Below are 27,145 nucleotides of genomic sequence, written 5' to 3'. Positions count from 1 at the left end.
AACATCTAAGGAGTTTTTATTATTGAAATATAGTTGATGTACAATACTGTTAGTTTCAGGTGTACTACATAGCAATTTGACATTTGCGTATATTACAAAACGATCACTATGATAACCCTCTGTCCCCATACAAAATTATTACAATATTATTGATCATATTCCTTATGCTGTATATGGTATCCCTGTGGCTTATTTTATTTTATAACTGCAGGTGTGTTCTTCTTAATCCCCTTCACCCTCTGGCAATCTAAAAAACAAACAAAAACAGACTCATAAATACAGCATCTAAGGATTTTAAGATCTGTCCGTAGAAGCGTGGCCTGCCGTGCAGAGCTGTTCTATCACAATATCAGTGCAAGAAGTAGACCCAAGTGTGCAGGTGAAACAGACCCAATTATGGTCAATTTGGGTCACTGGCATTCCGAGGCCTCAGGCCCCTCTCCTGGGCCTGAGATTCATTCTTCCTTATTCAAGGCAGCAACAGCTGCATTCGACAGACGCAAGATCCAAATCATAGCAGATCAGGTGACTCAAAGTTTTCATTCTGATGAGATGAGAATGCAAACCAGCTCAGCGATTCCTGGGGAACTCTGCATCACTTTTAAAGCTTCAAGTTCAATTATCAGAAGTGGAACGAGTGGAATATGAATAAGGGAATGTGATTTTAATTGCACGTTTTATTTTGAAATGATTGAAGATTCACATGCAGTTGTAAAAAGCAGTTTTCCTGTACCCTTTTCCTGTTTACCTCTGGACATCTTGCCGGACTCTAGTACAATGCCACAGTCAAGATACAGAGCTGAATATAATTTCCTAGGAAAGTAATGCTCCAGGGATCAGACCCGTGGCCTCTTTATCTACGATCTGTCCGTGGCATCAGGGACACTATGGGAGAAGAGAGGAGTAGTTTCTCTCAGATATCATCCTTAAAACTTAAGTATACCCCCAAGCTTTGCAGTTATTTTAAATCACTTCTAAGAGGGAGCTGGTCATGAGCACATCTAATTCTTGTCTGCCGAACGCCTTTCACTTTTGCCCTTGCAGAGCCACTTTCCAACCTCCTCCGCCCTTCCTTGTGCCAACGGGGGCAGCCAGCGGGGAGCTGACTTGTGTGGGCTGCACCAAAGAACTCCTGGACCGTCTGACTCCCAGGTGGGTTTGGCGGAAAACTAGAGGGCAGGAGGAGAGTGAAGCCAGCATGTATGCCCTTGGCCCTGCCAAGCGTCCTTGGATCGCTGAGTCCCTCTCGGAAGGCCACGGCTCCTGAAGGACAGCTTTCTCCACGATGATCCTCCCCTGCGTGCCCTCCCTGCCCTCACCGCTGCAGGCCTGTTGGCAGGTGGTGCCTCAAGGTCGCTATGGGTGCTCCCCCCATCCCTGACCACAATTCTTTCAAGAGTCCCTTCATCAAGCGTTTTCTGTCTCTCCCCTTGAGCCTGTCGTCTGTTTTCTCCCGAGACCCCAACCGTTACATTCAGCGACCACCACCTTCTTCCTATTTCTCTCCTCCTCCTTGCTTTATGGACACGAATCTCCCTGGTTTTTCTACTCAGAGATGTAGAGGAAGTCAAGAATGACACCCCAGGAAACCCCAACATTTAAAAGGAGAGCAGTGGTAACGAAGAGAATAGGATGCATGGCGGATACTTCCAGACTCTCAAACTCTGAGTCCTAGCTTACCAGCACATTTTTTTGTGCTCCAGAAGCTTCTTTCTGGAGGCCCGTAGAAGCCCCAAACTAAACACTTCATGGTGAATGCTGTGATGAGCTGCCCAGATACCTCCTGAGGAGTAAAGGACTGAATCACCCAGCTGGTGAGAATATTGTTGGTAAATAGCCTTCAGCGGACTGCCCTCTCCGGGGGCTGCCTTAGCTGAAGGAAACGGCCTCATCCAAGTCATCCTCCTTCGAGGAGAGGCCTGCACCCCATGACTAGTCAGCGAGTCAGATATAAAGGCCTGGCCTCCTTGGCCCAACTCAGGACAACTCTTATTCCTTATCTATGGCCACATGATCTCAAAACTAGCGACTTAAACAACATTTATTGTCTCACATTTCTGGAGGCTGGGAATGCAGGAGTGCCTTAGGTTCTGTCTCAGGATTTCCCATGAGGCCTCAGTAATCTGAAGGGCCCACTTCACTGTTGGCAGAAGGCTTCAGTTTCTCACTACCTGGGTCCCTCCTCGGGGTTGCTCACGACATGAAAGTGGGCTTCCTCAGTGATTTCAGCCCAATCCTCTAACTTTCTGGCCCCCTCAGTTCTTAGTACAGTTACTTCCAGCTGTTAAAACAATGACTTCCTACCCCCAAGATTCAGTGATCTTGTCTCAAAGCTCTAGTTTCATCCCCAATCACTGTCTCTCTTCTCTCCCATCTCCTCCCCTGACCCCGCAGCGGAACAGGGCTGTGGATGCGGTCTGGGTCCACACAGACCTGCCCATGTCTTTCCATCACATACCCCTCTGGTAGAGCTCAGGAAGGAGCGATAAGGAAGGGAGAGGGGCCTTGCAGGACCCAGCTTGCAGCAGCAGCTCTGGGTGTTAGGGGTCCCCATGAGAGAGCTTCATTCTCAGCTTCAGGCCCAGCCCCTGAGCCGGCAGCCATATATCCCATTCCTCTTTGCTGTGGCTTTTTCCCAGGTAAGAACAACGCTCCAGATATGATCTACTCACCACAGCCAACTCCTGCATCTTCAGGCACATGTGGGATCCGTCTTCCAAGCCACTTGGGGTTTGAGTGGGGGCAGTCTTGGCCCTGCTTCACCCGGCAGTCCTGCACCATAGCATCTCTCCCCCACGTGCATTTCCTCTACCCTGGTAGCACGGGGGCTGGGCAGTGAGCCTGTGCCCTCTAACTGTCCAGACAGGGACCGGCACAGGCAGAGACCCACACACCTGTGAGCAGTTCTCTTGTCAGCTCCTTCCCTCAGCTCTGAGGAGGTAGCCCAGAGCCACCCTGGCCTGTTCTGGAAACTAAGTAGTTCTACTTAGTGAGTAACGTACTTCTACAAAAGGCAACAGCTTTCTCCCTCTCAACCTCATCGTATATCAGGGTGGGATGTGGTGGTGCTTCTTCTGCTTCCTGGTTTCTCTTAGCAAGCCCTGCTGAGGATGCATGGCCCTAACAGCTGTGCTTCTAGGACTTTAGAATGTGGGGAATTTAGCTCATTTGATCCTCAGCTGTGAGCTTTAGGACAGCCTTAGTCACCAATACTTAGCAGCTGTCGCCCATGTTTAAAATGAATCATCTTTCTTCCAACCACACTCTGATGCCTATTACTTATTTTGGTAAAAGTTATCACTATCCTTCCTGTAGGGTGATCAACTGCCCTGGGATGAGGGAGCATCCGTACTGAAAGCATGATACTCCAGGGAAATTAGGAAGATCCGTCACCTTTCTTCCCATGTCGATGACTCCAACCAGAACCTGTGAGTAATTCAATTCTTCCCTGTCTTCGTGGCCCCTGCTCTGCTACTTAGTGTGTCGTTCCTCTACCTTTAATAGCCCGAGCATCTATGCCCCCTTTTTCCATTCTGCAACCATCTTATGCTGCTGATTCTCAACTTCATGTCTCACCGGGATCACCTGGGACAATTTATAACTGCTGATATCTGGACTCCATCTCCAGAGATTCTGATTCAAATGGTCTGGGGGTGGGCCCTGGACGGTTACCCGGGAACTCTTGTGTGCATTCTCCCAACTGAATGACTGCTAATCTGAATGATCTTCCCTACTCGAGAGTTTCCCCCTCTAATCCGTCCTTTACACTGCGGCCAGAATTATCCTTCTAAAACACAAAGCTGACCATGTCAGAGCCCGACATAAAACTATGCTCTGGGCCCTCCCTTCCGCATTGCTTTTAGGATAAAGCCTTAACTGCTCAGCATGACGGAAGGGGAGCAGAGCATGGGAGATGGCAGCTGGAGAGGGAGGCAGGGCCCGATCATGCGGTACCTGGACCCTTTGGCTGAACTACTTGCATCGTTTCTGTGCACATCCACCATGCTTTATGGCAGCACCATCTTTTGCTCGTTGAAAAACGATTTACTGAGCACCTACCAAGTGTGAGGCAGTAGAGATCAATGATGAATAAATCAATCACAGTCACAGACCTTCTCCTCCAGAGCTGGTAGGCTAGATCTCTACAGGGACCACAGCCCAGGGAGAAAGGACTACACCCTTACCTTGTAACCTGAATATGCTTTGACTCTAGCACCTGTCACCTTTATTATTCATATGTATGTAACTCTCTAAAAACCATAGCATCCGTGCCTTGAGGTCAAGAATTATACTGTTTTCATTGTTTTATCTACAACACCAAGCAGAGTGCTCAGTATGTACTAAATGCTCAATAAGCGGTTTGCTGAATGAAGACAAGGAGGCAATGGTTGAGTCTGACTTCCCCCAGAAGTACTTGAGAGTCTTGGATTTCACTCCCTTCGTCTGTTAAGAATCTCACAGTTCTGTGCTTTCCGCTAGAATGAATTAATTACGGAAGAATTGGTCATGTATTCAAAACTGTCCAATTTGTCAAATAGGCATTGTATGCGCCTGGAAGCAGGAATCCTCTCTCACAGGGGAAGTGAAGAGGTGACAGAGCTGCTCTTCCTATGGCTCCTGAAAATAAAACAAACCCTGGGTCATCAGTTAGCATCGCAGTGGGGATGAGTTATATTATAGTATGGCCTTTGACTAAGGATATTGGCACGTTCAAAGACAATCTGAAGGTAAAAGAGGAATGGTCCTTTTCATGGTAGAATGACAGGGGTGGTGAAGCTTGTTTTTGGTGAGACATTTTAGCCCCTAACTACTCCAATTCGCTCTGAGCCAGAGCACTGGAGAAAGCCACAGAAGGCTGTTTGGGGCTCCAATGAGCCCCTGAGAGAACTCCCACTCAGCTCGCCAGTGGGAAGTCTCTGATCCTGCAACTCAGACTGGTAAGACTCAGCCTCCACAATGCTTCCCAGGAGCAGGAAGAGCCATTTCTGCCTCTTCAATGCGTCCTCCTGATTTGTCGGTTACTCTGGAATAGACTACGTCATCAGTGGTTTTTACTCAGCTCAAACATCTCAGTGCCAAAGCTATCCTCTTTTCTCCACAGGCAGGGCTACACATGAGCTTCACAGCCTTCAGCTCTAATGACCAACTCAGTCTCTCACACTGATCTTCCAAGTCTCTTTTAGTCATATACTTGGTTTCTCTGGTCCTTCACAGAAAGGACCAGAGAAACTCTTGCTAATAATTGGTTCTGACCCCTATTTGGTTTATTTGCATTTGCATGCTCTTCCAACAATCACTAATTTTAAAACTACAGCAACCCAGCAGGGTACTACCAATAACAGAGTTACTCCTCCCTCCACCTGGTGTCAGTGTATTATTTCCCCCAGGTTACTGGTTAAGTGGCGTGATCAGCCATCCTGGTTGGCCTGGGACAGAGGGGTCTTAGTACAGGGCAAACTGGGACAGCTGGTCATCCCACATCAGGCAGCTGGCCTGTAACATCCAAGGACTAATACAGGCACTAAAGGTTCTAGATCAAAAGGCAGGAGGGACTAAATGCTAGAGAGAAAATGAAAGAAAGAGAAGTAGATGGACAGAAAGTAAGCACGGGGGAAATGAAGGCACTTGGGGAAGAAGAAAATACAAGAAGAAAACTTAAAATAGGAGAAGACAGAACCCTAGGAAAATTAAACCTTCCAGGTATAGAGAACTATACTTGAGAACCACTGCAGAAAGAATAAAAAGGTAAATAGAAAGACAAGCATTATGCATGCCACGTTGATGAGCAGTAAGTAGGAAGGGAACAAAGAACAAGACTTGTTAAAGAATATCTTTTGGGCTTCCCTGGTGGCGCAGTGGTTGAGAATCCGCCTGCCGATGTAGGAGACACGGGTTCGTGCCCTGGTCCGGGAAGATCCCACATGCCGTGGAGCGGCTAAGCCCGTGAGCCATGGCCGCTGAGCTTGCGCGTCCGGAGCCTGTGCTCCGCAGCGGGAGAGGCTACAACAGTGAGAGGCCCGCATACCGCAAAAAAAAAAAAAAAAGAATATCTTTTTACACATGGTTATTTCTTTTCTTTCAGAATGTCCCTTCTGAAAGGAATAGTACTCTCTCTCCTGGTGTTACATATAAAACATAGCATTATATAATCTTTGAAGAAAATAAGAACAGGAATAAATTAGTTTAAAAATAATTGCTTGTATGAAAGTAATTTTCCCTTATCCCTCAAGAGGGAGACGTTATCATCTGCTGGAAAATTACCAGGTCAGCCTATGCTTAGTCTAGCTCCTTGGGATATTGATAATTTTGTTAAGTTAACAAACGTTAATGGAGTGTCTAAATGCAGTGTAGAGTTCCATTTAAAATTCTATACAGTGGTTGTCCTGTTTCCAGGGTTTGTTTTGTGTATTGTGTTGGCTCAACACGGCGGGATGTTTATCATCCTTGGTTCCAGGGTATTAAGTGCTTGGAGACCCCCAGGCATAATGACAATCCCTGGTTGAGAACCATTTCCAAACTTGCCCCATCATAAACGTCTCTGGGTACACCAATCAGTTACAGGTTCAAGGGCTCTCCACCCCCTCTCTGAATCAGTATCTCTATTGGAGGAACCTGAAAATCTGTATGTTTAATAAGAGCCCCAGGTTGGGCTTCCCTGGTGGCGCAGTGGTTGAGAATCCGCCTGCCGATGCAGGGGATACGGGTTCGTGCCCCGGTCCGGGAAGATCCCACATGCCGCGGAGCGGCTGGGCCCGTGAGCCATGGCCGCTGAGCCTGCGCGTCCGGAGCCTGTGCCCCGCAACGGGAGAGGCCACAACAGTGAGAGGCCCGCGTATCAAAAAAAAAAAAAAAAGAGCCCCAGGTGACTCTTTTTTTTTTTTTTTTTTTTTTTTTGGTGGTACGCGGGCCTCTCACTGCTGTGGCCTCTCCCGTTGCGGGGCACAGGCTCCGGACGCGCAGGCTCAGCGGCCATGGCTCACGGGCCCAGCCGCTCCGCGGCATGTGGGATCTTCCCGGACCGGGGCACGAACCCGTATCCCCTGCATCGGCAGGCGGATTCTCAACCACTGCGCCACCAGGGAAGCCCCCAGGTGACTCTTAAAACCAGACAAACTTAGAAAACAATGTCTCTGCATCTCTTTCCCCTGATTTGTCAATGTGATCCCAAGAGCTTTTGGTCAGCCAGGAGTTTGCCACGATCTGAGGTCACCTGATAAGCTCCCCCCTAGTCTCTGCAATGCCAGAGAATAAGGACAAAAGAGAAATTTAAGTCATTAAATAGGACTGACAGGTAGGAGAGTACTGATAAAGAAGTATGCTCAGTAGGACGTCTTAACTAGAGACGTTTCACATGGAAATATTGTATCCAAAAGCTTGATGTCCCCTAAATGACTTTTTATTCGTTGTACTAAAAAGATTATTCTACAAGTCATTTCTTTTTTTTTTCTTTTTTTTAAAGAAACTGCTTTTTATTTATTTATTTATTTATGGCTGTGTTGGGTCTTCGTTTCTGTGCGAGGGCTTTCTCTAGTTGCGGCGAGCGGGGGCCACTCTTCATCGCAGTGCGCGGGCCTTTCACTGTCGCGGCCTCTCTTGTTGCAGGGCACAGGCTCCAGACGCACAGGCTCAGTAGTTGTGGCTCACGGGCCTAGGTGCTCTGCGGCATGTGGGATCTTCCCAGACCAGGGCTCGAACCCGTGTCCCCTGAATTGGCAGGCAGACTCTCAACCACTGCGCCACCAGGGAAGCCCTACAAGTCATTTCTTATTGTGACAAAGTTTCTTATCTAGCCACAGTGCACTTTTGAAGAAATATGTGCTTACATACTGCTTCACAGAGCAATGTGAGGTTCTTCAATACTTGGCATCAGTAAGCAAAAAAATAGACTTGTAGAATTTTAGAAATAACCAAGTAGATCTTAAAAATGGACAGTGATGCTGATCTACTAATGAAGCATTTTTTTGTTATATGTTTTAGTCTTTTTATAAAGCATAAAGTTGAGATGTGTCTAATTAACCTATGTAGAAAACATGTCCATGGGAATATGCTTAAAGATACTTGTAATACATAAAGTAATGGCTATCATTTATGGATACCAGGCATTATATAAGTACCTGACCTCTTATAGGGTGACCAGCCATCCTAGTCTGCCCAGAATATCTCAGCTTTAGTACTGAAAGTCTAGTTTCCCAAGAAACCCCTCAGGCCTGGGCAAAAACCAGGCCTGTTGGTCACCCTATATCTTCATCTCATTTAATCTTCAAAACACATGTGATCAGTACGATAATTATCCCCATTTTACAGGTGAGGAAACTGAAGCATAGAGAGGTTAAGCAAACTGACCAAAACGACCAGATTAGAAAGTTGCAAAGTTGGTACTCAAACCCCCGTCTGTCTATATTTGTTTGCTTTCGAAGTCTACTTTCCTAATTACTCTGGTTTTTTGCCATGAAATTACAATCCTTAGAGGTTTAGTTATTTCTTCCTTGTCCCAAGAATAAAGTTTATTCATAGACTTAGCACCGAAAGACCCTATTTAGAATTTCCTGGCAAATTAAAAATAATCAGTTCCACAAGAAATTAATTATATCCCATTTGATAGCAACTGAAAATTAAAGCCACACTGAGTTCTCCAAGACTTTGAGCGTTGCTTGGAGAATTTGAGAATACTGGGCTTGGGGAGATGAAACAAGAGCACAGGGAAATTCCACCCTTTCAAAGAGTAGTGTTTCAGGAGAATGGTATGTGCTTGGCAGCTGCTTTGAAGAGCCCAGCAACCCCATTGTAGCATTTCACAGAGGGACACAATGGTGGCTGTCCCATCCAGTCAAATTCACCGGGGAAAGTGAAGAAAGGAGACATGCTTTCCTGGCCTGCCGTTCAGCCAAGACAGCTCATTTGATCTCCCCCACTAATAATGTCTGAGCTTAAATGAAGTTCTGGGCTGCGTCTACAGTTCAAATTGGAAAATAATTTGCAATACACTGAAAACTAGGCTTTTAGAAATAAAAGTGATCTGTGCTTATTACGTTTTATAGCTCATAACCTCTTAGGATTTTTGGTCCTAAAAATGCTGATTTCTTCAGAATAATCCAATAGAATAGAGATGGGACATGCTCATTGAATGAGTAAACACTTTTGCCTATGCTGAACCATCCTTGTGACTCTGGAATAAATCCACCTTGATCCTGGTGTATGATCCTTTTTATGTATTGTTGGATTTGGTTTGCTAATATTTTGTTGAGGATTTTTGCATCTATATTCATTAAAGATATTAACCTGTAATTTTCTTTTTTTGTAGTGTCCTTGTCTGGTTTTGGTTTCAGGATAATGGCCTTGTGAAATGAATTTGGGAGTGTTCCTTCCTCTTCAATTTTTTTGAACAGTTTGAGAAGGATAGTATAAGCTCTTATTTATATGTTTGGTAGAATTCTCCTGTGAAGCCGTCTGGTCTTGAACTTTTGTTTGCTGGGAGTTTTTATTACAGTTTCGATTTAGCTTCTAATGATCAGTCTGTTCAAATTGTCTGTTTCTTCTTGACTCCTTCTCGGTAGGCTGTATTTTTTCTAGAAATTTGTCCATTTCTTCCTGGTTGTTCATTTTATTGGCAAATACTTGTTCATAGTAATCTCTTGTGATCCTTTGTATTCCTGTGATGTTGGTTCTAGCTTCTCCTTTTTCATTTCTGATTTTACTGATTTGGGCTCTCTTTTTTTCTTGATGAGTCTGACTAAAAGTTTATCAATTTTGTTTATCTTTTCAAAAAGAAACTCTTGGTTTCATTGATATTTTCTATTTTTTTATCTCTATTTTATTTATTTCCTCACTTTATTATTTCTTTCCTTCTGCTGATTTTGGGCTTTGTTTGTTCTTCTTTTTCTAATTCTTTTAGGTGACAGGTTAGGTTGTTTATTTGAGATTTTTCTTTTTTTTTTGAGGAAGGCCTGTATCACTATGAACTTCCCTCTTAGAACTGCTTTTGCTGCATCCCATAGATTTTGTAAGGTTGTGTTTTCATTGTTGTTTGTCTTGAGGTATTGTCTGATTTCCTCTTTGATTTCATCATTGACCCACTGGTTTTTTAGCAACATGTTATTTAGTCTCCTTGTGATCATTTTTTCCCCCTGTTTGTCTTTCTGTGGTTGATTTCTAGTTTCACACCATTGTGGTCAGAAAAGATGCTTGAAATAATTTCTATCCTCTTAAATTTGTTGAGGCTTGTTTTGTATATTAGTATGTGGTCAATCCCAGAAAATGTTCCATGCATGCTTGAAAAGAATGTGTATTCTGGTTTTTTTTTGTTGTGTTTTAGATGTACTGTCCTATAGATATCAATTCAGTCCAACTATTCTATTGTGTCATTTAGGATCTCTGTTGCCTTATTGATTTTCTGTCTGGGAAAGCTGTCCATTGATATCAGAGGAGTACTAAAGTATCCTATTATAATTGTATTCCTGTCAATTTCTCCCTTTATGTCTGTTGGTATTTGTTTTGCTCCTATACTGGGTGCATGTATGTCAATGAGTGTAATACCCTCTTCTTGTATTGATCACTTTTATTATGTAATGCCCTTCTTTGTCTTTGGTTATAGCTTTCCTTTTAAAGTCTATTTTGTCTGATACAAGTATTGCTACTCCTGCTTTCTTTTTGTTTCCATCTGCATGAAATACCTTTTTCCATCCCCTCACTTTCAGTCTGTGTGTGTCTTTTACCCTGAAGTGAGTCTCTCATAGACAGCATATTGGAGTATCTTGTTTTTTTATACAGTCAGCCACCCTATGTCTATAGATTGGAACATTTAGTCCATTGACATTTAAAGTAATTATCAATAGGTATGCACTTATTTACTCAGCTGGAACTGGGGATCCCAGTATATGTGGGGGAATCTTTCTTGCAGCTTTGGTTGTGTAGGAGTTCTGCCAGTTTCCAGTTAGTTTTCCATGAGAATTGTTCCACATGCAGATATATCTTTGATATGTTTATGGTGGGAGGTGAGCTCCATGTCTTCTTACTCCACCATCTTGATCCCTCTCCTCTTTTGGCATTTTTAAACTTAACCTTTGATTCTTCTCAGCATACAATAAGTTTTGGCATATCCATATTATGAAGTACAATACTGCCATTAGAATCATGTTCTAAACAAAAACTTATTGACATGGAGATATGCCCACTGAAAATAAAGGTGGGAATTTTATATACCTTTTGTAACTTGCTTTCCCTCCTTAAATTTAGAGAGCATTTTTCCACTTCACTCAATATTTTTCTGGAAGATGATTTTTATTGACAGTATAGTGTTTTATAATATGGATAGACTTTAGTTTGCTTAACAAATTTCTTATATTTTCAATACTTCAAAGTAAAGAATGCCTCACAAATTTTTGTGCAAGTTTTTATTATATCATTAAATTCTTTAATTCTTGCTCTTCTACTTCTAAAATTATACTGAGCCTTAACATACTATCTGGCAGAAAAATTGTGCTAATTTATGGTACAAATCAACAACAAAGAGGTATTGTTTACCATACTCAGCAACACTGAATATCATCATACTTTTCAGTCTCAAACATAGACTAGACAAAATCCCCAAAATTGCAAATACTCCTTAATTTATAAAAATTTCCTTTTATATTCTCCTATTTTTTTGTTCTCTTTCTGTTTGTTTGTTTAAAGATGCCTTTTTTGTGCCAAAGGAAGAATATATAGGTGGATACATCATTCAGAGTTCTGAGGGGAAACAAAAAGCATACTTAGCTTGGATTTTTAAAAAATATATAATAAAGTGATTATTTACAGAGATGTGGGTAGGGCTGAGGGACCAACAAAAATGTTGAGGCACTGTGATATTGGGATTTCTAGTAAGAAATATATAGTTGGTCTTAGTCTCCATTTCTGTTACAGAGCTCCTAAAATCCTTGGAGTTTCCTAAGTGGGGTGAGTCACAGAGTTGTCTTTTGTTAGGTTAATGGTGACTTTTGGAAACCCCCTTGGTAACCTAGGATGGGGGCTGGTTGCCAGGGGAGCCAATCATGTAGTTAGAGGTTTGGAAAATTTTCAGTCCTCATCCCTGGAAGAGGAAAGGGACTAGAAATTGAATTCAATCACCAATGGCCAAGGATTTAATTAATCATACCGATGTAATGAAACCTCCATAAAAACCCAAAAGGAAGGGGTTCAGAGAGTTTCCACGTTGGTGAACGTGTGAAGATTCGAGGAGAGAGGCACTCAGAGAAAGTATGGAGGCTCCTCACCCTTTCCCCATACATTGTCCTATGCATCTCTTCCATCTTCCTCATCCTGAGTTATATACCCTTTTATAATAAGCTAGTAATATAATAAGTAAAATGTTTCTCTGAGTTCTTTGAGCTGCTCTAGCAAATTAATCCAACCCAAGGAAGGGGTCATTGGAATCGCCAGTCTATAGCCAGTTGATCAGAAACACAGGTAATAACCTGGGCTTGCAACTGATGTCTGAAGTTGGGGTTAGCGGAGCAATCTTGTTGGACTGACCCCTTAACTTGTAGGATCTATGGGTAGATAGTGTCAGAACTGAATTGAATTTTAGTATACCTAGCTGGCAGAATTGCTTGGTGATATGGGAAAAACTCCCACACATCAGAATTGATGCCGACTTATAGGCACCCAGAGACCAGTAACAATGGGAGTCATTACCCACTTGAGCCTGAGGAACAGGGAAAAGGAAACAGAACTATTGGTCCATTCTGGGCTGGAGCCAGAGGAGAGATGGAAGCCTCATCAGAGCTGCTGACAGACAGAGGCAACCTCTGCCAGAACCTGGAATAGAAACAGCAAGAGTCAAAGATCAAAAATACTCCAATCTGTCTGTCATTCCACAGGCTGCTGTCTTGCTGATGCCGTCAGTTGGGTAAATCCAACTTGAAACCAGAGAGCTGTCCCCTGGGGGCACAGAACAGGGCAGTGAAAGGCGAGAGAATAAAGAATAACCAGCACAATGGATATTTATGGCATTTTTTGTATTTTACATTTAGTACTTTTAAAATTCATTTGTAGTTTTTCTTTTTGATTGTAGTGTGTAATAGGGATAAGCTTTTAATTTAATTTTTCTAGATAACTACACAGTTATCTTAGGTGCATATATTGAATCATACTCCTATTTATTTTAGTAGCTACCATTATCAAACTAAATTTTTTTTTTTTTTCTGTACGTGGGCCTCTCACTGTTGTGACCTCTCCTGTTGCGGAGCACAGGCTCCGGACGTGCAGGCTCAGTGGCCATGGCTCACAGGCCCAGCCGCTCCGCGGCACGTGGAATCTTCCCAGACCATGGCACAAACCCATGTCCCCTGCATCGGCAGGCAGACTCTCAACCACTGCGCCACCAGGGAGGCCCAAACTAAATTTTTATAATGGGATTCTGTTCAGTGTTTCCTACTCTGTTCCATTGATTAACTTATTCTTGTGCAATAACACAGTGTTTTAATTATTGTAGCATGACAATATGTTTTAACATTTGGTAAAGCAGCTCCCAAGTGTTCTTAAGTTCTGATGAAAATTATTGGGAAAGAATAGCTTTGAAAACTGAGGGGAAATGTCAAATATAAAAAGCTTTGTTATTCAGATATGTTTTGAAATGGATATTGCTAAGTGGTATGTGCAAATTCTAATTCTCTAATATGGGATCTTAATATAACTAGATAATACAAAGAGGGTTTTTTTTCTGTTTTGTTATATTCATTAGTTTGTTTTATTTTTTAGATTCCACATATAAGTGATAACATACAGCATTTGTCTTTCTCTATCTGACTTATTTCACTAAGAATAGTACCCTCCAGGTCTATCCATGTTGTAAATTGCAAATTTTCATTCTTTTTTATGGCTGAGTATTATTCCATTGTGTATATATACCACATCTTCTCTATCCTCTCATCTGTTGATTGACACTTAGATTGCTACCATATCTTGGCTGTTGTAAATAATGCTGCTATGAACATTAGGGTACATGTATCTTTTCAAACTAGTGTTTTTGCTTTTGTTGAATATATACCCAGAAGTAGAATCGCTGTTTCATATAATTCTATTTTTAGTTTTTTGAGGAACATCTGTACTGTTTTCCACAGTACCTGAACCAATTTGCATTCCCACCAACAGTGTACACATCCTCACCAACATTTGTTATTTGTGATCTTTTTGGTGATAGACATTCTGACAGGTGTGAGGTGATATCCCATTGTGGTTTTGATTTGCATTTCCCTGATGATTAGCAATGTTAAGCATCTTTTCATGTGCCTGTTGGCCATCTCTATGTCTTCTTTGGAAAATTGTCTATTCAGGTGTCGTTGTTTTTTTCCTGTTCTACAGAGTTTATTAGGTTTATAACTGGATGAAGTCACACATGTACAAAATGAAGCTCACAGTATCCCGAAGCAGAGTAGGAACTGAGGGCTGGAGATCCATTTCTGGCCTTTGGGGGAGCTCTAAGGTGAAGGGCAGCCAATCCTCCCACCACAGAGAGATGTGGCCACAGGGGAGGGGAGCAGATGGGGCCCATCTGGCTTTGGTCGCAGAACTCAGAGCCTGGCATTGGACTGGGGCAGGTAGATGCACGGAGGAGCAGGAGCCTCAGAAACTGCCCTGCCCAGGGAGCCCCACTTGCAATGTGGTTGGTCCAGACCTATACTCGGGCTAGTACAAATGGAAGGCAGCAAAGCAGGAGGGAGGAGACACTGATGTGTGGTGGTGGAGGGCACCCAGACGCGTGGAATAGGTGGGTGGGGAGGCGGGCTAGCTGCCACTAGGCAGCTGGCAGCGGGTCTCATAAATGCCGCTGTGGCCAATGTAGCGCACCCATTTGATGACATCATGGTCGCTGTAGTCCAGCTTCGGTTCAAACACCTTCAAGTAGCACACCTTGAGGCCAGAAGGCGCGAATGACACCTCAAAGTTCATTGAAATGGGGGCTCGAGCCCATCTCTTCTTGTTGGTGGTGGTCAGAAGCTCAATCTTAGCACTGATCTGCTATTTCTTCATGACTGCCATGCACTTGATCTTCCACATGATGGCATTCTCGCTGGCCTTGTACTTGGCCTTCCCCTTCATACAGATCACCTGCACCCCACTGGTGTTCAGTGGGGTTGGGATCCTCACCTCAGTCTTCTGAGCCAGTAGTGAGGGCTTGAAGTTGGACTTAATGACCACCTTGACCTCCAGCTTGGTGCATCCCACTTCCTGAACTAGCGGGATCACTCAGAAAGGAAGGATTATGTCCTTGGTGGTGCCATACCTCATGAGCTCAAATTCTCCGTCTGGTGGGATGAAGCTGATGCTGCGCTCCGAGTCAAACTTGCCGAGTCGCACACACTGGTGGAAGGTGCTGTCGTCAGTGGCAACCGATTGCTTCCTGATCTTGATTGTTTCATCAGCTGTGCCTTTGCCCTGCTTCTCAATGACAGTCTTGTTTGGGATGAATGCATCCCAAACTTGCACTCGGGCATGCCACTCGGGTAGTTCTTCATCACCACCCGGCCTGACATATGGGGACTCAGCACCTGCCCCTGTGGGAACATGAGGAGGTTCACACTCTCCAGCACATCCAGGAAGAGCTCGTTCTGGCTATACTTGATGCCCTCCTGCCACCAGACAATCTGCCCAATGTGATCTGAGGCTGCTCTTTTTTGTCTGATGCTGGCTCTTGATGCCCTGCTGGGTGATGAAGGTTTTCAGCGCGCCTGTCCCTGAGTTCTCTGGGTAGCCAAAGTCTAGGATCTCATCCAGCAGCTGATATATGAGCACAAAATTGTTCCTGATGTTCTCTTTGCTGATCTTGCCAAAGTAGGCAGCCATTATGTCACACATCTTACAGAGGAATTCGAAGACCATGGCAGCAGTGACATTCTGCTTGGTGACGGTTGCCAGCCAGATGTTGGACCACTTAACGTGAAAGAAACTGGTGTGAGCGATGTTGGCGATGTTGCTGCTGCCCGGCGTGGATAACACTGACCTGAAAGGCAACCGCTGCGTTCCTCCCAATGTCATCTCGGTAGACTTGGAAGATGAGCACCTCATCCTTGTGATTATAGATGAATAAGCCTCCAGTCATGGCGGCAGCTCAGTCTCCACGGCCCATCTCTCTGATAACAGACCTGGTGTCTGTTATCAGACAGTGTCTGAGCCCCCTGCTCAGCCGGCCTGGCCACTCTTTGGATCTCCAGATGTCCGCCTGCCCCCTGCTCACCTGCCCGCTGTCTTGGCTTTCACTGCAGTCTCTATTGAGGTCTTCTGCTCATTTTTAAGTGGGTTGTCTGGGGAGTTTTTTTGATATTCAGTTGTATGAGCTATTTATACATTTTGAATATTAACCCCTTAGTGGTCATATCATTTGCAAATATTTTCTCCAATTCAGTAGGTTGTCTATTCATTTTGTCAATGATTTCCTTTGCTGTGCAAAAGCTTTTACTTAGCTCCCATTGGTTTATTTTTGCTTCTGTCTCCTTCCTTAGGAGATTGTTCATATATATTCTCAAATAGAAAATATACACATGGATTATTTTCTTATATACATAGTGCATTTAAGAAAAGTTACTACATACTGAGTCATGAAGAAGGTCTCAACAAATTACAAAGAATGGTATCATACAGACCATTTTATCTTACCACAATATGTTTTTTTGTATTTGTCCTTGAAGTTAGAAAACATTAATAAACAGGATTTTATAAACATATACATGCAAACATACATGCTCTTATATATTAAACAATGCTAAGGAAATATAGAAGAAAATAGTTACTTAGAATCACTTACTTTTCAAATTTAAAATACTTCTCTGTTATTTTGTGGAGAACATCTAGCCAACTCAATTGCTAACACAGAGTTATCTTCAAAACATAATGTCTAAGCTATTCGCCAGCATAATGACCCAACATTTTAATTCTTCTTTCCAACTAATTATTTGAGAGCCTCTGAAGAGAACAGTGGTCATTATTGAAAAAATGATTTTTGTTAAGCTTGAGTAAATGATTATTAGGTATTTTGGATTTTTCTTTTTTTTTTTTTTTTTTTTTACCTGAAGTTGTTATTTGTATTTTTTGAAATAACTCTTTGGATGTGCTAAGACCCATTAACAGCAATTTTCAGATCATCACAAGTAGGTGAGAAATAAGATAAGGGCAGTTTGGACTTGGGGAGATCAGTGGAATCAAAATCTTCTGGACTTCCAGGATTGGTCCACTATCTTCAGAAAAGGAAAAATCCGAAGAAGTTTAAGAGGACTGGCTTTACACCTAAGCAGATGAAAAATTAGATCAAAATATAAGGTGATATTACAGTCCATAGTTTGAAGGCAATGTAGATGCTGTAAGGCTGTGTGATTTACCTGGCACCCTCTTCCTGCAGTTCTGGATCTGAGGTTGTTGTGGCTACATACCCTGTGTACCTTCTCACCTGCCTTCTTGTTTTTGAAAGTATCCCCTGCCTCCCAGACTGTGATGCTGCCACCTTTGCCAGAGCCTTTGTCTAGCCTCCTGAGGTAGCTAGAGTCCGAGTGGAATCCCCGAGGCTGCACTCCTCACCCTGACTGAGCCCTAATCATGCCGAGTCATCCTTCTCCTCCCAGCCTGGATGAAATGTCACACCGTGGGGCATGGGGTCTGATTTTCTGAGCAGCCACCAAGGGGTTGGATGATATAACTCAGAGTGTAGGAAAGTCTACTCCCTGTGAGTCGAACCTTGACTGATTGAGAGATATAGGATATAGTACGGAATGGGGCAAATTCCCTTTCCTTTCTTCCCCGTGAATTGCTCTAAGATTTGATTTCTTCCTGAAAATTTTCTGGAGACGTTCCAGGTCCTGAGCCAACATCCCTGCCCAGAGGCTGCAGTCTCTTTGTAGTTCATTGTAAACAGTGGTCAACATGGCAGCATATCGCATCACTTTGTTTCCCATTTTTTCTTGCTTCCTTCCCCTTATTTCCTCACCTTTACCATCCTGGGCTTACAAGCCCCAAATGAACTGTTGGCTCTTCAATCCTTGTCTCAGGCGGTATTTTGTAGAAAAGCTTTCCTAAGAGAGAGCTATGGCAACAGTCCTCACTTTACTGAAGTGCTGGAGTTTGCCCCTGGACCCCAAGAGTCACGCTCCAATTTTCTCTGCCCTGGGAGGTTGTTGAACTCTATCTACAGGAAGCCCACACCCTCTGGCTACCAGATAAGTCCAGCCAATGGGGTGCCCTGGTAGGAGACTGGAGAGAGAAAGTATTTATTCTCCCGGTGCCTATGAGGTCACCTAGGGCTGTTCCCTCAAATGAAACTTACAGCTGATGGTCTCCTCTATCTGACTTTCTTTTTTATTTCTGAGACCTGCTTCCTCCTCTCATCCCTCTGGACCGGGGAACCTAAGAGCTCCACAATGCTACCCTCAGGTTATGACACTGCCTTGCAGCTCCTCTCCACCCTGCTCACTCCTTTGTAATTAGTCTCTTTGTAAATAAATTATTCTAATTTGAATTATTCCAATTTAACGGTGCCATCTGCTTCCTGTTGGGGCCAGTAGTGAAAAGGAATGGTTAAATTATAATATGGTTTATCTGTGTTGCAATAGTGCATAACCATCACAAATCAGTTCATGTTTGCTAGCAAAAGAAAGTAATGCACTTTTTTTTTTTTTTAATCACTTAAGAAGTAAAGCACGGGGAAGGGATAAACTGGGAGATTGGGATTGACATATACTCACTACAGTATATAAAATAGAGAACTAATAAGGACCTACTGTATAGCACAAGGAACTCTACTCAATACTCTGTAATGGCCTATATGGGAAAAAAGTCTAAAAAAGAGTGGATATATGTATATGTATAACTGATTCACTTTGCTGTACAGCAGAAACTAACACAACATTGTAAATCAACTATACTCCAAAAAAAATTTTTTTTAAAAGAAGAGAAGAAGAAGAAGTCAATCAATCAGAGTTCTGGCAAAAACAAACAAACAAAGAAAACCAGCCAGAATTCCATCTCCTGTGTTGATGAAAACAATCAATTAAAAAAATCTATAATAGGAATAGAAAAGAGTTTTATTTGAGCCAAACTGAGGACTATAGCCTGGAAGACATCTTCTCAGATAACCACTCCAGAGAACTGCTCCAGAAAAGCACGGATTTTAACACAGTTTTATATCTTGTCAGAACAAAGAACGCCAAATAAGTCAGGAATCCATTCCTTCAAGGTTTCAGAAAAACAGATACATAGAGAGTCAGTATGGCCTTGGCACCTGGGAAGGAAGTCTTATCATCAAAGGAGTTCTAGCACTGGCAGGCCAGGAAGGGAGGCATTTGATCTTTATTTTTAACATGGACATTCTTTACTTCTAGTCAATGTGCCTTTTTCTTTAATAATTAAAGCAGATGTACAATGTACATCTGATAGGGTACAAACAAGCTGTTTTAGTTAGCAGTTAAAATTCAGGTAAACTCATGTATTAGCCAGAATGCCTTCACCATACCTCAATATGTGAAATTTTCTTTTATCTCCTGAAAAGGATTTTAATGAAGGAATCCTTATGGGAGAGGGGGCAAAGTAAAGGGAATCAATTGAGGTTCGTGAAGCACCAGGAACAAGAAAAGGCAGAGAACATCATCACCCCAAGTGCTGAAGAGGCAAAAGGATCTAGAATGCCAGCGTCCAAGTCCTGGGGGAGAGGTTGTCTCTCCAGAGCTCCTGTCCTGGGGGGATGCAGGTCCTGCCAGAGCCTCCATCTGCAGCAGGCTGGCAGTGGGGAAAGAAATGCCCTGACTTTTCTCCCCTCCTGCCCACCGACCACCTCTCTCCAGCCCCTTTCTGCAGTCAGTGCCTGCCATTGGCTGAACCTAGTTGGAAACTAGAATGACGTGGCCCGTAAGGGTCAGCCTGCTTGGGCTCAGACTGGGGCTAAGAAGGGCAGAGGATGGGTCTGGGTTAGTGGGAGGTGGGGAGGGCAACAGACAAGAACAAGTATGATCAGGATATCAAACTCCTTGCAAAGACCCTTATATATGCTGTCTACAAGAGACCCACTTCAGACCTAGGGACACATACAGACTGAGAGTGAGGGGATGGAAAAAGATATTCCATGCAAGTGGAAATCAAAAGAGAGCTGGAGTAGCAATTCTCATATCAGATAAAATAGACTTTAAAATAAAGACTATTACAAGAGACAAAGAAGGACACTACATAATGATCAAGGGATCAATCCAAGAGGAAGATATAACAGTGTAAATATTTATGCACACAAAATAGGAGTACCACAATACATAAGGCAAATGCTAACAGCCATAAAAGGGGAAATCGACAATAAAACAATCATAGTAGGGGACTTTAACACCCCACTTTCACAATGGACAGATCATCCAAAATGAAAATAAATAAGGAAACACAAGCTTTAAATGATACATTAAAAAAGATGGGCTTAATTGACATTTATAGGACATTCCATCCAAAAATAACAGAACACACTTTCTTCTCAAGTGCTCATGGAATATTCTCCAGGACAGATCTTATCCTGGGTCACAAATCAAGCCTTAGTAAATTTAAGAAAATTGAAATCATATCAAGTATCTTTTCTGACCACAACGCTATGAGACTAGATATCAATTACAAGAAAAAAACTGTAAAAAGTACAAACACATGGAGGCTAAACAATGCATTACTAAATAACGAAAAGATCACTAAAGAAATCAAAGAGGAAATTAAAAAATACCTGGAAACAAATGACAATGAAAACATAATGACCCAAAACCTATGGGATGCAGAAAAACAGTTCTGAGAGGGAAGTTTATAGCAATACAATCCTACCTCAGGAAACAAGAAACATCTCAAATAAACAACCTAACCTTACATCTAAAGCAATTAGAGAAAGAAGAACAAAAAAATAACCCCAGAGTTAGCAGAAGGAAAGAAATCATAAAGATCAGATCAGAAATAAATGAGAAAGAAATGAAGGAAACAATAGCAAAGACCAATAAAACTAAAAGCTGGTTCTTTGAGAAGATAAACAAAATTGATAAACCATTAGCCAGACTCATGAAGAAAAAAAGGGAGAAGACTCAAATCAATAGAATTAGAAATGAAAAAGGAGAAGTAACAACTGACACTGAAGAAATACAAAGGATCATGAGTGATTACTACAAGCAACTATATGCCAATAAAATGAACAACCAGGAAGAAATGGACAAATTCTTAGAAAAGCACAACCTTCCGAGACAAAACCAGGAAGAAATAGAAAATATAAACAGACCAATCATAAGCACTGAAATTGAAACTGTGATTAAAAATCTCCAAAAAACAAAAGCCCAGGACAGATGGTTTCACAGGTGAATTCTATCCAACATTTACAGAATAGCTAACACCTATCTTCTCAAACTCTTCCAAAACATAGCAGAGGGAGGAACACTCCCAAACTCATTCTATGAGGCCACCATCACCCTGATACCTAAACCAAATATGTCACAAAAAAAGAAAACTACAGTCCAATATCACTGATGAACATAAATGCAAAAAACCTCAACAAAATACCAGCAAACAGAATCCAACAGCGCATTAAAAGGATCATACACCATGATCAAGTGGGCTTTATTACAGGAATGCAAGGATTCTTCAATATATGTACATCAATCAATAAACCATTGTTAAACCATACTCCCTTTTTTTCTTGATGAGTCTGGCTAATGGTTTATCCATTTTGTTTATCTTCTCAAAGAACCAGCTTTTGGTTTTATTGATCTTTGCTATTGTTTCCTTCATTTCTTTTTCATTTATTTCTGATCTGATGTTAGTATGATAAACCATACTAACAAACTGAAGGAGAAAAACCATATGATAATCTCAATAGATGCAGAAAAAGCTTCTGACAAAATTCAACACCTATTTATGATAAAAACCCTCCAGAAAGTGGGCACAGAAGGAACTTACCTCAAAAAAAGAGGTCATATATCACAAACCCACAGCCAACATCGTTGCCCACTCTCACCACTATTATTCAACATAGTTTTGGAAGATTTAGCCACAGCAATCAGAGAAGAAAAAGAAATAAAAGGAATCCAAGTCAGAAAAGAAGAAGTAAAACTGTCACTGTTTGCAGATGACATGATACTATACAAAAAGAATCCTAAAGATGCTACCAGAAAACTACTAGAGCTAACGAATGAATTTGGTAAAGTAGCAGGATACAAAATTAATGCATAGAAATCTCTTGAAATCCTATACACTAATGGTGTAAAATCTGAAAGAGAAATTAAGGAAACACTCCCATTTACCACTGCAACAAAAAGAATAAAATACCTAGGAATAAACCTACCTAAGGAGACAAAAGACCTGTATGCAGAAAACTATAAGACACTGATGAAGGAAATTAAAGATGATACAAATAGATTGAGATACATACCATGTTCTTGGATTGGAAGAATCAACATTGTGAAAATGACTATGCTACACAAAGCAAACTGCAGATTCAGTGTAATCCCTATCAAACTACCAATGGCATTTTTCACAGAACTAGAACAAAAAATTTCACAATTTGTATGGAAACACAAAAGACCCCGAATAGCCAAAGCAGTCTTGAGAAAGAAAAATGGAGCTGGAGGAATCAGGCTCCTGGACTTCAGACCATACCTCAAAGCTACAGTAATCAAGACAGTATAGTACTGGCACAAAAACAGAAATATAGATCAATGGAACAGGATAGACAGCCCAGAGATAAACACATGCACATATGGTCACCTTATGTTTGATAAAGGAGGCAAGAATATACAATGGAGAAAAGACAGCCTCTTCAATACGTGGTGCTGGGAAAACTGGACAGCTACATGTAAAAGAATGAAATTAGAACACTCCCTAACACCATACACAAAAATAAACTCAAAATGGATTAAAGACCTAAATGTAAGGCCAGACACTATAAAACTTTTAGAGATAAACGTAGGCAGAACACTCTATGACATAAATGACAGAAAGATCCTTTTTTACCAACCTCCTATAGAAACGGAAAGAAAAACAAAAATAAACAAATGGGACCTAATGAAACTTAAAAGCTTTTGTACAGCAAAGGAAACCATAAACAACACAAAAAGGCAACCCTCAGAATGGGAGAAAATATTTGCAAATGAAGCAACTGGCAAAGGATTCATCTCCAAAATATACAAGCAGCTCATGCAGCTCAATATCAAAAAAACAAACAACCCAATCCAAAAATGGGCAGAAAACCTAAATAGACATTTCTTCAAAGAAGATATACAGATTGCCAACAAACACATGAAAGGATGCTCAACATCAGTAATCATTAGAGAAATGCAAATCAAAACTACAGTGAGGTATCACCTCACACCAGTCAGAATGGCCATCATCAAAAAATCTACAAACAATAAATGCTGGAGAGGGTGTGAAGAAAAGGGAACCCTCTTGCACTGTTGGTGGGAATGTAAATTGATACAGCCACTATGGAGAACAGTATGAGAGTTCCTTTAAAAACTAAAAATAGAACTACCATATGACCCACCAATCCCATTACTGGGCATATACCCTGAGAAAACCATAATTCAAAAAGAGTCATGTACCACAATGTTCATTGCAGCTCTGTTTACAATAGCCAGGACATGGAAGCAACCTAAGTGTCCATTGACAGATGAATGGATAAAGAAGATATGGCACATATCTGAGTAATGGAATGTTACTCAGCCATAAAAAGAAACAAAATTGAGTTATTTGTAGTCAGGTGGATGGACATAGAGACTGTCATACAGAGTGAAGTAAGTCAGAAAGAGAAAAACAAATACCATATGTTAACCCATATATATGGAATCTTAAAAAAAAATGGTTCTGAAGAATCTAGGGACATGACAGGAATAAAGACACAGGGGTAGAGAATGGACTTGAGGACACGGGGATGGAGAGTGGTAAGCTGAGACGAAGTGAGAGAGTGGCATGGACATATATACACCACCAAATGTCAAATAGATAGCTAGTGGGAAGCAGCTGCATAGCATATGGAGATCAGCTCGGTGCTTCGTGTCCAACTAGAGGGGTGGGATCGGGAGGGTGGGAGGGAAATGCAAGAGGGAGGAGATATGGGGACATATGTATATGTATAGCTGATTCACTTTGTTATACAGCAGAAACTAACACACCATTGTAAAGCAATTATACTCCAATAAAGATGTTAAAAAGCAAAACAAAACAAAAAAAACTCCTTGCAAATATAGTCCTAATTTTGTGAAGAGTGATGCATGTATTTATGTGCAAGAGAAGATTTAAGTAGGAATTAAAGGTAGCTATCTCATGGTCGTAGAAGAATATTAATGGTTTGTTATCTTTTTTTCACCATTTCTATCACCAAACTACAACCACAAGAATTTATACTTTAGAGTAGTATTTAAAGTAAGGCATGGTGAAGATTAGTTGAAAATGTTATCAACCAATAAATGGTTTTTATTCTGATAACGTTTGATCTATCTTCCAAATCAAAAAAATGGCTGCATATTACTTTAAAATTGTCTTAGGAAAAATAAATGCTAATTGAATGATGTGTTTATTTTATTTATAATTTTTAAACATTTCCTATCAGTGGCTCCTGGTGGTAAGACTTTCACTTTCTGAACTTTCTCAGAAGTAAGATCTCATCTAGAGTAAGATCAAGGCCACATGAGAGGGTTTTTTTTTTTTTTTTTTTTTGCGGTACGCGGGCCTCTCACTGTTGTGGCCTCTCCCGTTGCGGAGCACAGGCTCCGGACGCGCAGGCCTAGTGGCCATGGCTCACAGGCTTAGTTGCTCCGCGGCATGTGGGATCTTCCCGGACCAGGGCACGAACCCGTGTCTCCTGCATCGGCAGGCGGATTCTCAACCGCTGCGCCACCAGGGAAGCCCGAGAGGGGTTTTTGTGTTTGTTTCTCAAAGCACTAGTTCGTGTTGACACTATTCTGTCCAGCAATGGGAAAGAATAATGTGGGACAAATGGTATCTCAGTTCTAATCATATTAGTAGATGCAATCCCATTAATTACCATTAACTTTGTTCTGTAGCAGAGGTGGTCTGTAATATTCACTTTGTCAAACAAAATTTGTGATTCTAGAGTTACATGCACAAACATCACTGCATGGGCCATAACGTCATATGAACATTAAGCTTCAAAGTCCTTTCAATTTAATTAGACCGTAAACAAACATCTCTGTTTTCAAAACCACTTGCATAACTGTCTGATTTATTTTTCTTTTGTTTCATGTCTCTCGTGTTTGCATGTGAACTACGAATAAAGCACCATAGAGGAGTTCAGCAGTATTGACAGCAGTCAGTAGCTACCCTGGTGTCTTCCACACCCGAATTCCTCTTCTATTCATAGCGCTGTCCTCAGCCTCACATGGGGTATGGGGTAAAAGCAGCTACTTCCTCAAAAAAATATTTCATATGTACAGAATGAGATAGCAAATCTTTGGAATGTCACAGACCAGCTGTTGAACACAATCTTCCTAATCACCAGTGTGTCAGGCGCTCCCTTGGGCCAAAGCAGCAGTTGGGGGAAATAGAAGCAGCCCCTGTGCTGTAAAAACTCAGACTCCCATTTAAGCTCCGGCCTCCAAACTTCCACTGCCTGCCAGGCTATTTAAAGCCAAGGATTATGCAGTGAGAACAGATGCAGTACATTTTGCCATCTTCCGAAATCTAAAATTTTAAGTAACCTTTAAAAAGCATAGTTTAAAATTTTTTGAATTCAATAATTGTACGTTTTAAAGTGGTTTCCTAAACTCAATTTATGAGTATGAGTTAATACATATTAATGTTTCATAAATATCCACAGAACATATGCTGTGCTTTAGAAAACACTGCAGATAAGATCCAGTTTAGCTTAAAAAAAAAAAGAGGTACGTATTTGGAACTTTTAAAAATCAGATTTATATCTGAAAATTCCAACATAAGTTTAAGGCAGTAACAAATGTAGTGAATCATAAATATATTTCAGACCCAGTTTTCAAATACTATATTTTAACCTTCAGACTCTATGTTTACAAAGCTCCACTCCACTGTAATAAAATACACTGAAAAGAAAAGCTTATCAAGCGAAGGGGATCACAGCTCTTTTCAGCAATATAAAAAGTTTTAATAAAATGGATAAGAATTTCTTAAATTAGTGTGGCTCTTTTGCCATCAGTTGTTAAAAATGCAGCTTCTCTGGCATTGTTAGAGTAACGAAGAAATAATTCTGAGTTGTCTCTGCCATCAGACTATGGTCTCCTAGACTGTTCATGTTTCTCAGGTGTAAGAATAGCAACAACTTGAGCTGTAGGAACATATTTAACAATTTTCCTTTCTGAGTAAAAGTAACAAAGACAACCTCAATATACCAGGAACTATGTCTATATTTTTAATCTTCATAAAAATCATTTCAAACGTAGGTAATACACACATTCTCGTGATACCATGGGTTGAACTAGAATCTTCCTCGTGCTGTATGAACAGGCACCGTTAAGATTTCACTTGGTCCCACCTGAATCCTTTACTTCCACCACCAGAATTCCGTCGTGACAGAGGATGGCAGACAAATCTTTGGTTTCAGTGCCGATGGGCAGTTTATACTGTCGGGTGAAGCTTCTTGAGATAAAACCGTGCTCGTCCATTCTGGTTCCATGTTGAGCCTTAATCAGCAGCCAGCCTTCAAAGGTCTGAATGATGATATCTTCGGGTTGGAACTGGACCACGTCCAGCAGGACCTGGAAGCGGGATTCGTCTCTCTGGGGCAGCATCTCTGCGGTGTCCACGGGGGCAGGCTGGGCCACCCTGGCTTTCCCCAGGTCCACGGTGGTTGGCCCGGGCAGTTCATATAAAGCGTGATCCAGCCTGCAATCTTCCAAACCTCGAGCTTCAAACTCTGCCTCGTATCGCACTGGAGTCTCGATGAGATGCCTCAAGATGATTTTTGCCATAGTGGAGGCAAAGACAGCATCGAACGCCTTCCGCCCAGGCTACTTTGTCCGTGTTGAACTCTCGCAGTTGCCTACTGACTAGAGGATCTGTTGGAGCCGCTCTTCGCTTATAACCCCGCGCAGACGCAACCCTTTAATTAGGCCTGAAACACAGCGCCGCACACTCCCTCTTGTCTTTTAACTCCTGCTGACAATGAACGGCTATTTATAGGGCATGTTTCGAAGTTGCTTTT

General features: G+C 41.9%; 1 protein-coding gene and 1 pseudogene across 3 annotated transcripts; both read right to left on the bottom strand.

The window, feature by feature from the left end:
• HSPB3 (heat shock protein family B (small) member 3) lies at positions 1–27,104 on the bottom strand. 3 transcript variants are annotated; one of them, XR_010840135.1, is made up of 3 exons: positions 26,477–27,104; positions 2,673–4,617; positions 1–247 (listed from the first exon to the last, which is right to left on the bottom strand). XR_010840135.1 is itself a non-coding variant. In XM_059062875.2 (2 exons), exons 1-2 carry the CDS (start codon positions 26,910–26,912, stop codon positions 195–197), a joined length of 489 nt encoding a protein of 162 aa, XP_058918858.1. In that variant the 5' UTR covers positions 26,913–27,103; the 3' UTR covers positions 119–194. The 3 variants fall into 3 exon arrangements, 2 of the variants coding, with proteins under 2 accessions (XP_058918858.1, XP_058918857.1); XM_059062875.2 differs by lacking the exon at positions 2,673–4,617 and having other exon boundaries at positions 119–247; positions 26,477–27,103; XM_059062874.2 differs by lacking the exons at positions 1–247; positions 2,673–4,617 and adding an exon at positions 11,381–12,792.
• On the bottom strand, positions 13,705–25,080 carry LOC131756079 (AP-2 complex subunit mu pseudogene; annotated as a pseudogene).
• Positions 27,105–27,145: the final 41 nt, after the last annotated feature.

Source organism: Kogia breviceps, chromosome 4 (assembly GCF_026419965.1).
Source record: "Kogia breviceps isolate mKogBre1 chromosome 4, mKogBre1 haplotype 1, whole genome shotgun sequence".
NCBI classification, from domain to species: domain Eukaryota; kingdom Metazoa; phylum Chordata; class Mammalia; order Artiodactyla; family Physeteridae; genus Kogia; species Kogia breviceps.
Note: the sequence above shows the minus strand (reverse complement) of the source record. Positions and strands in the feature narration are given on the sequence as shown.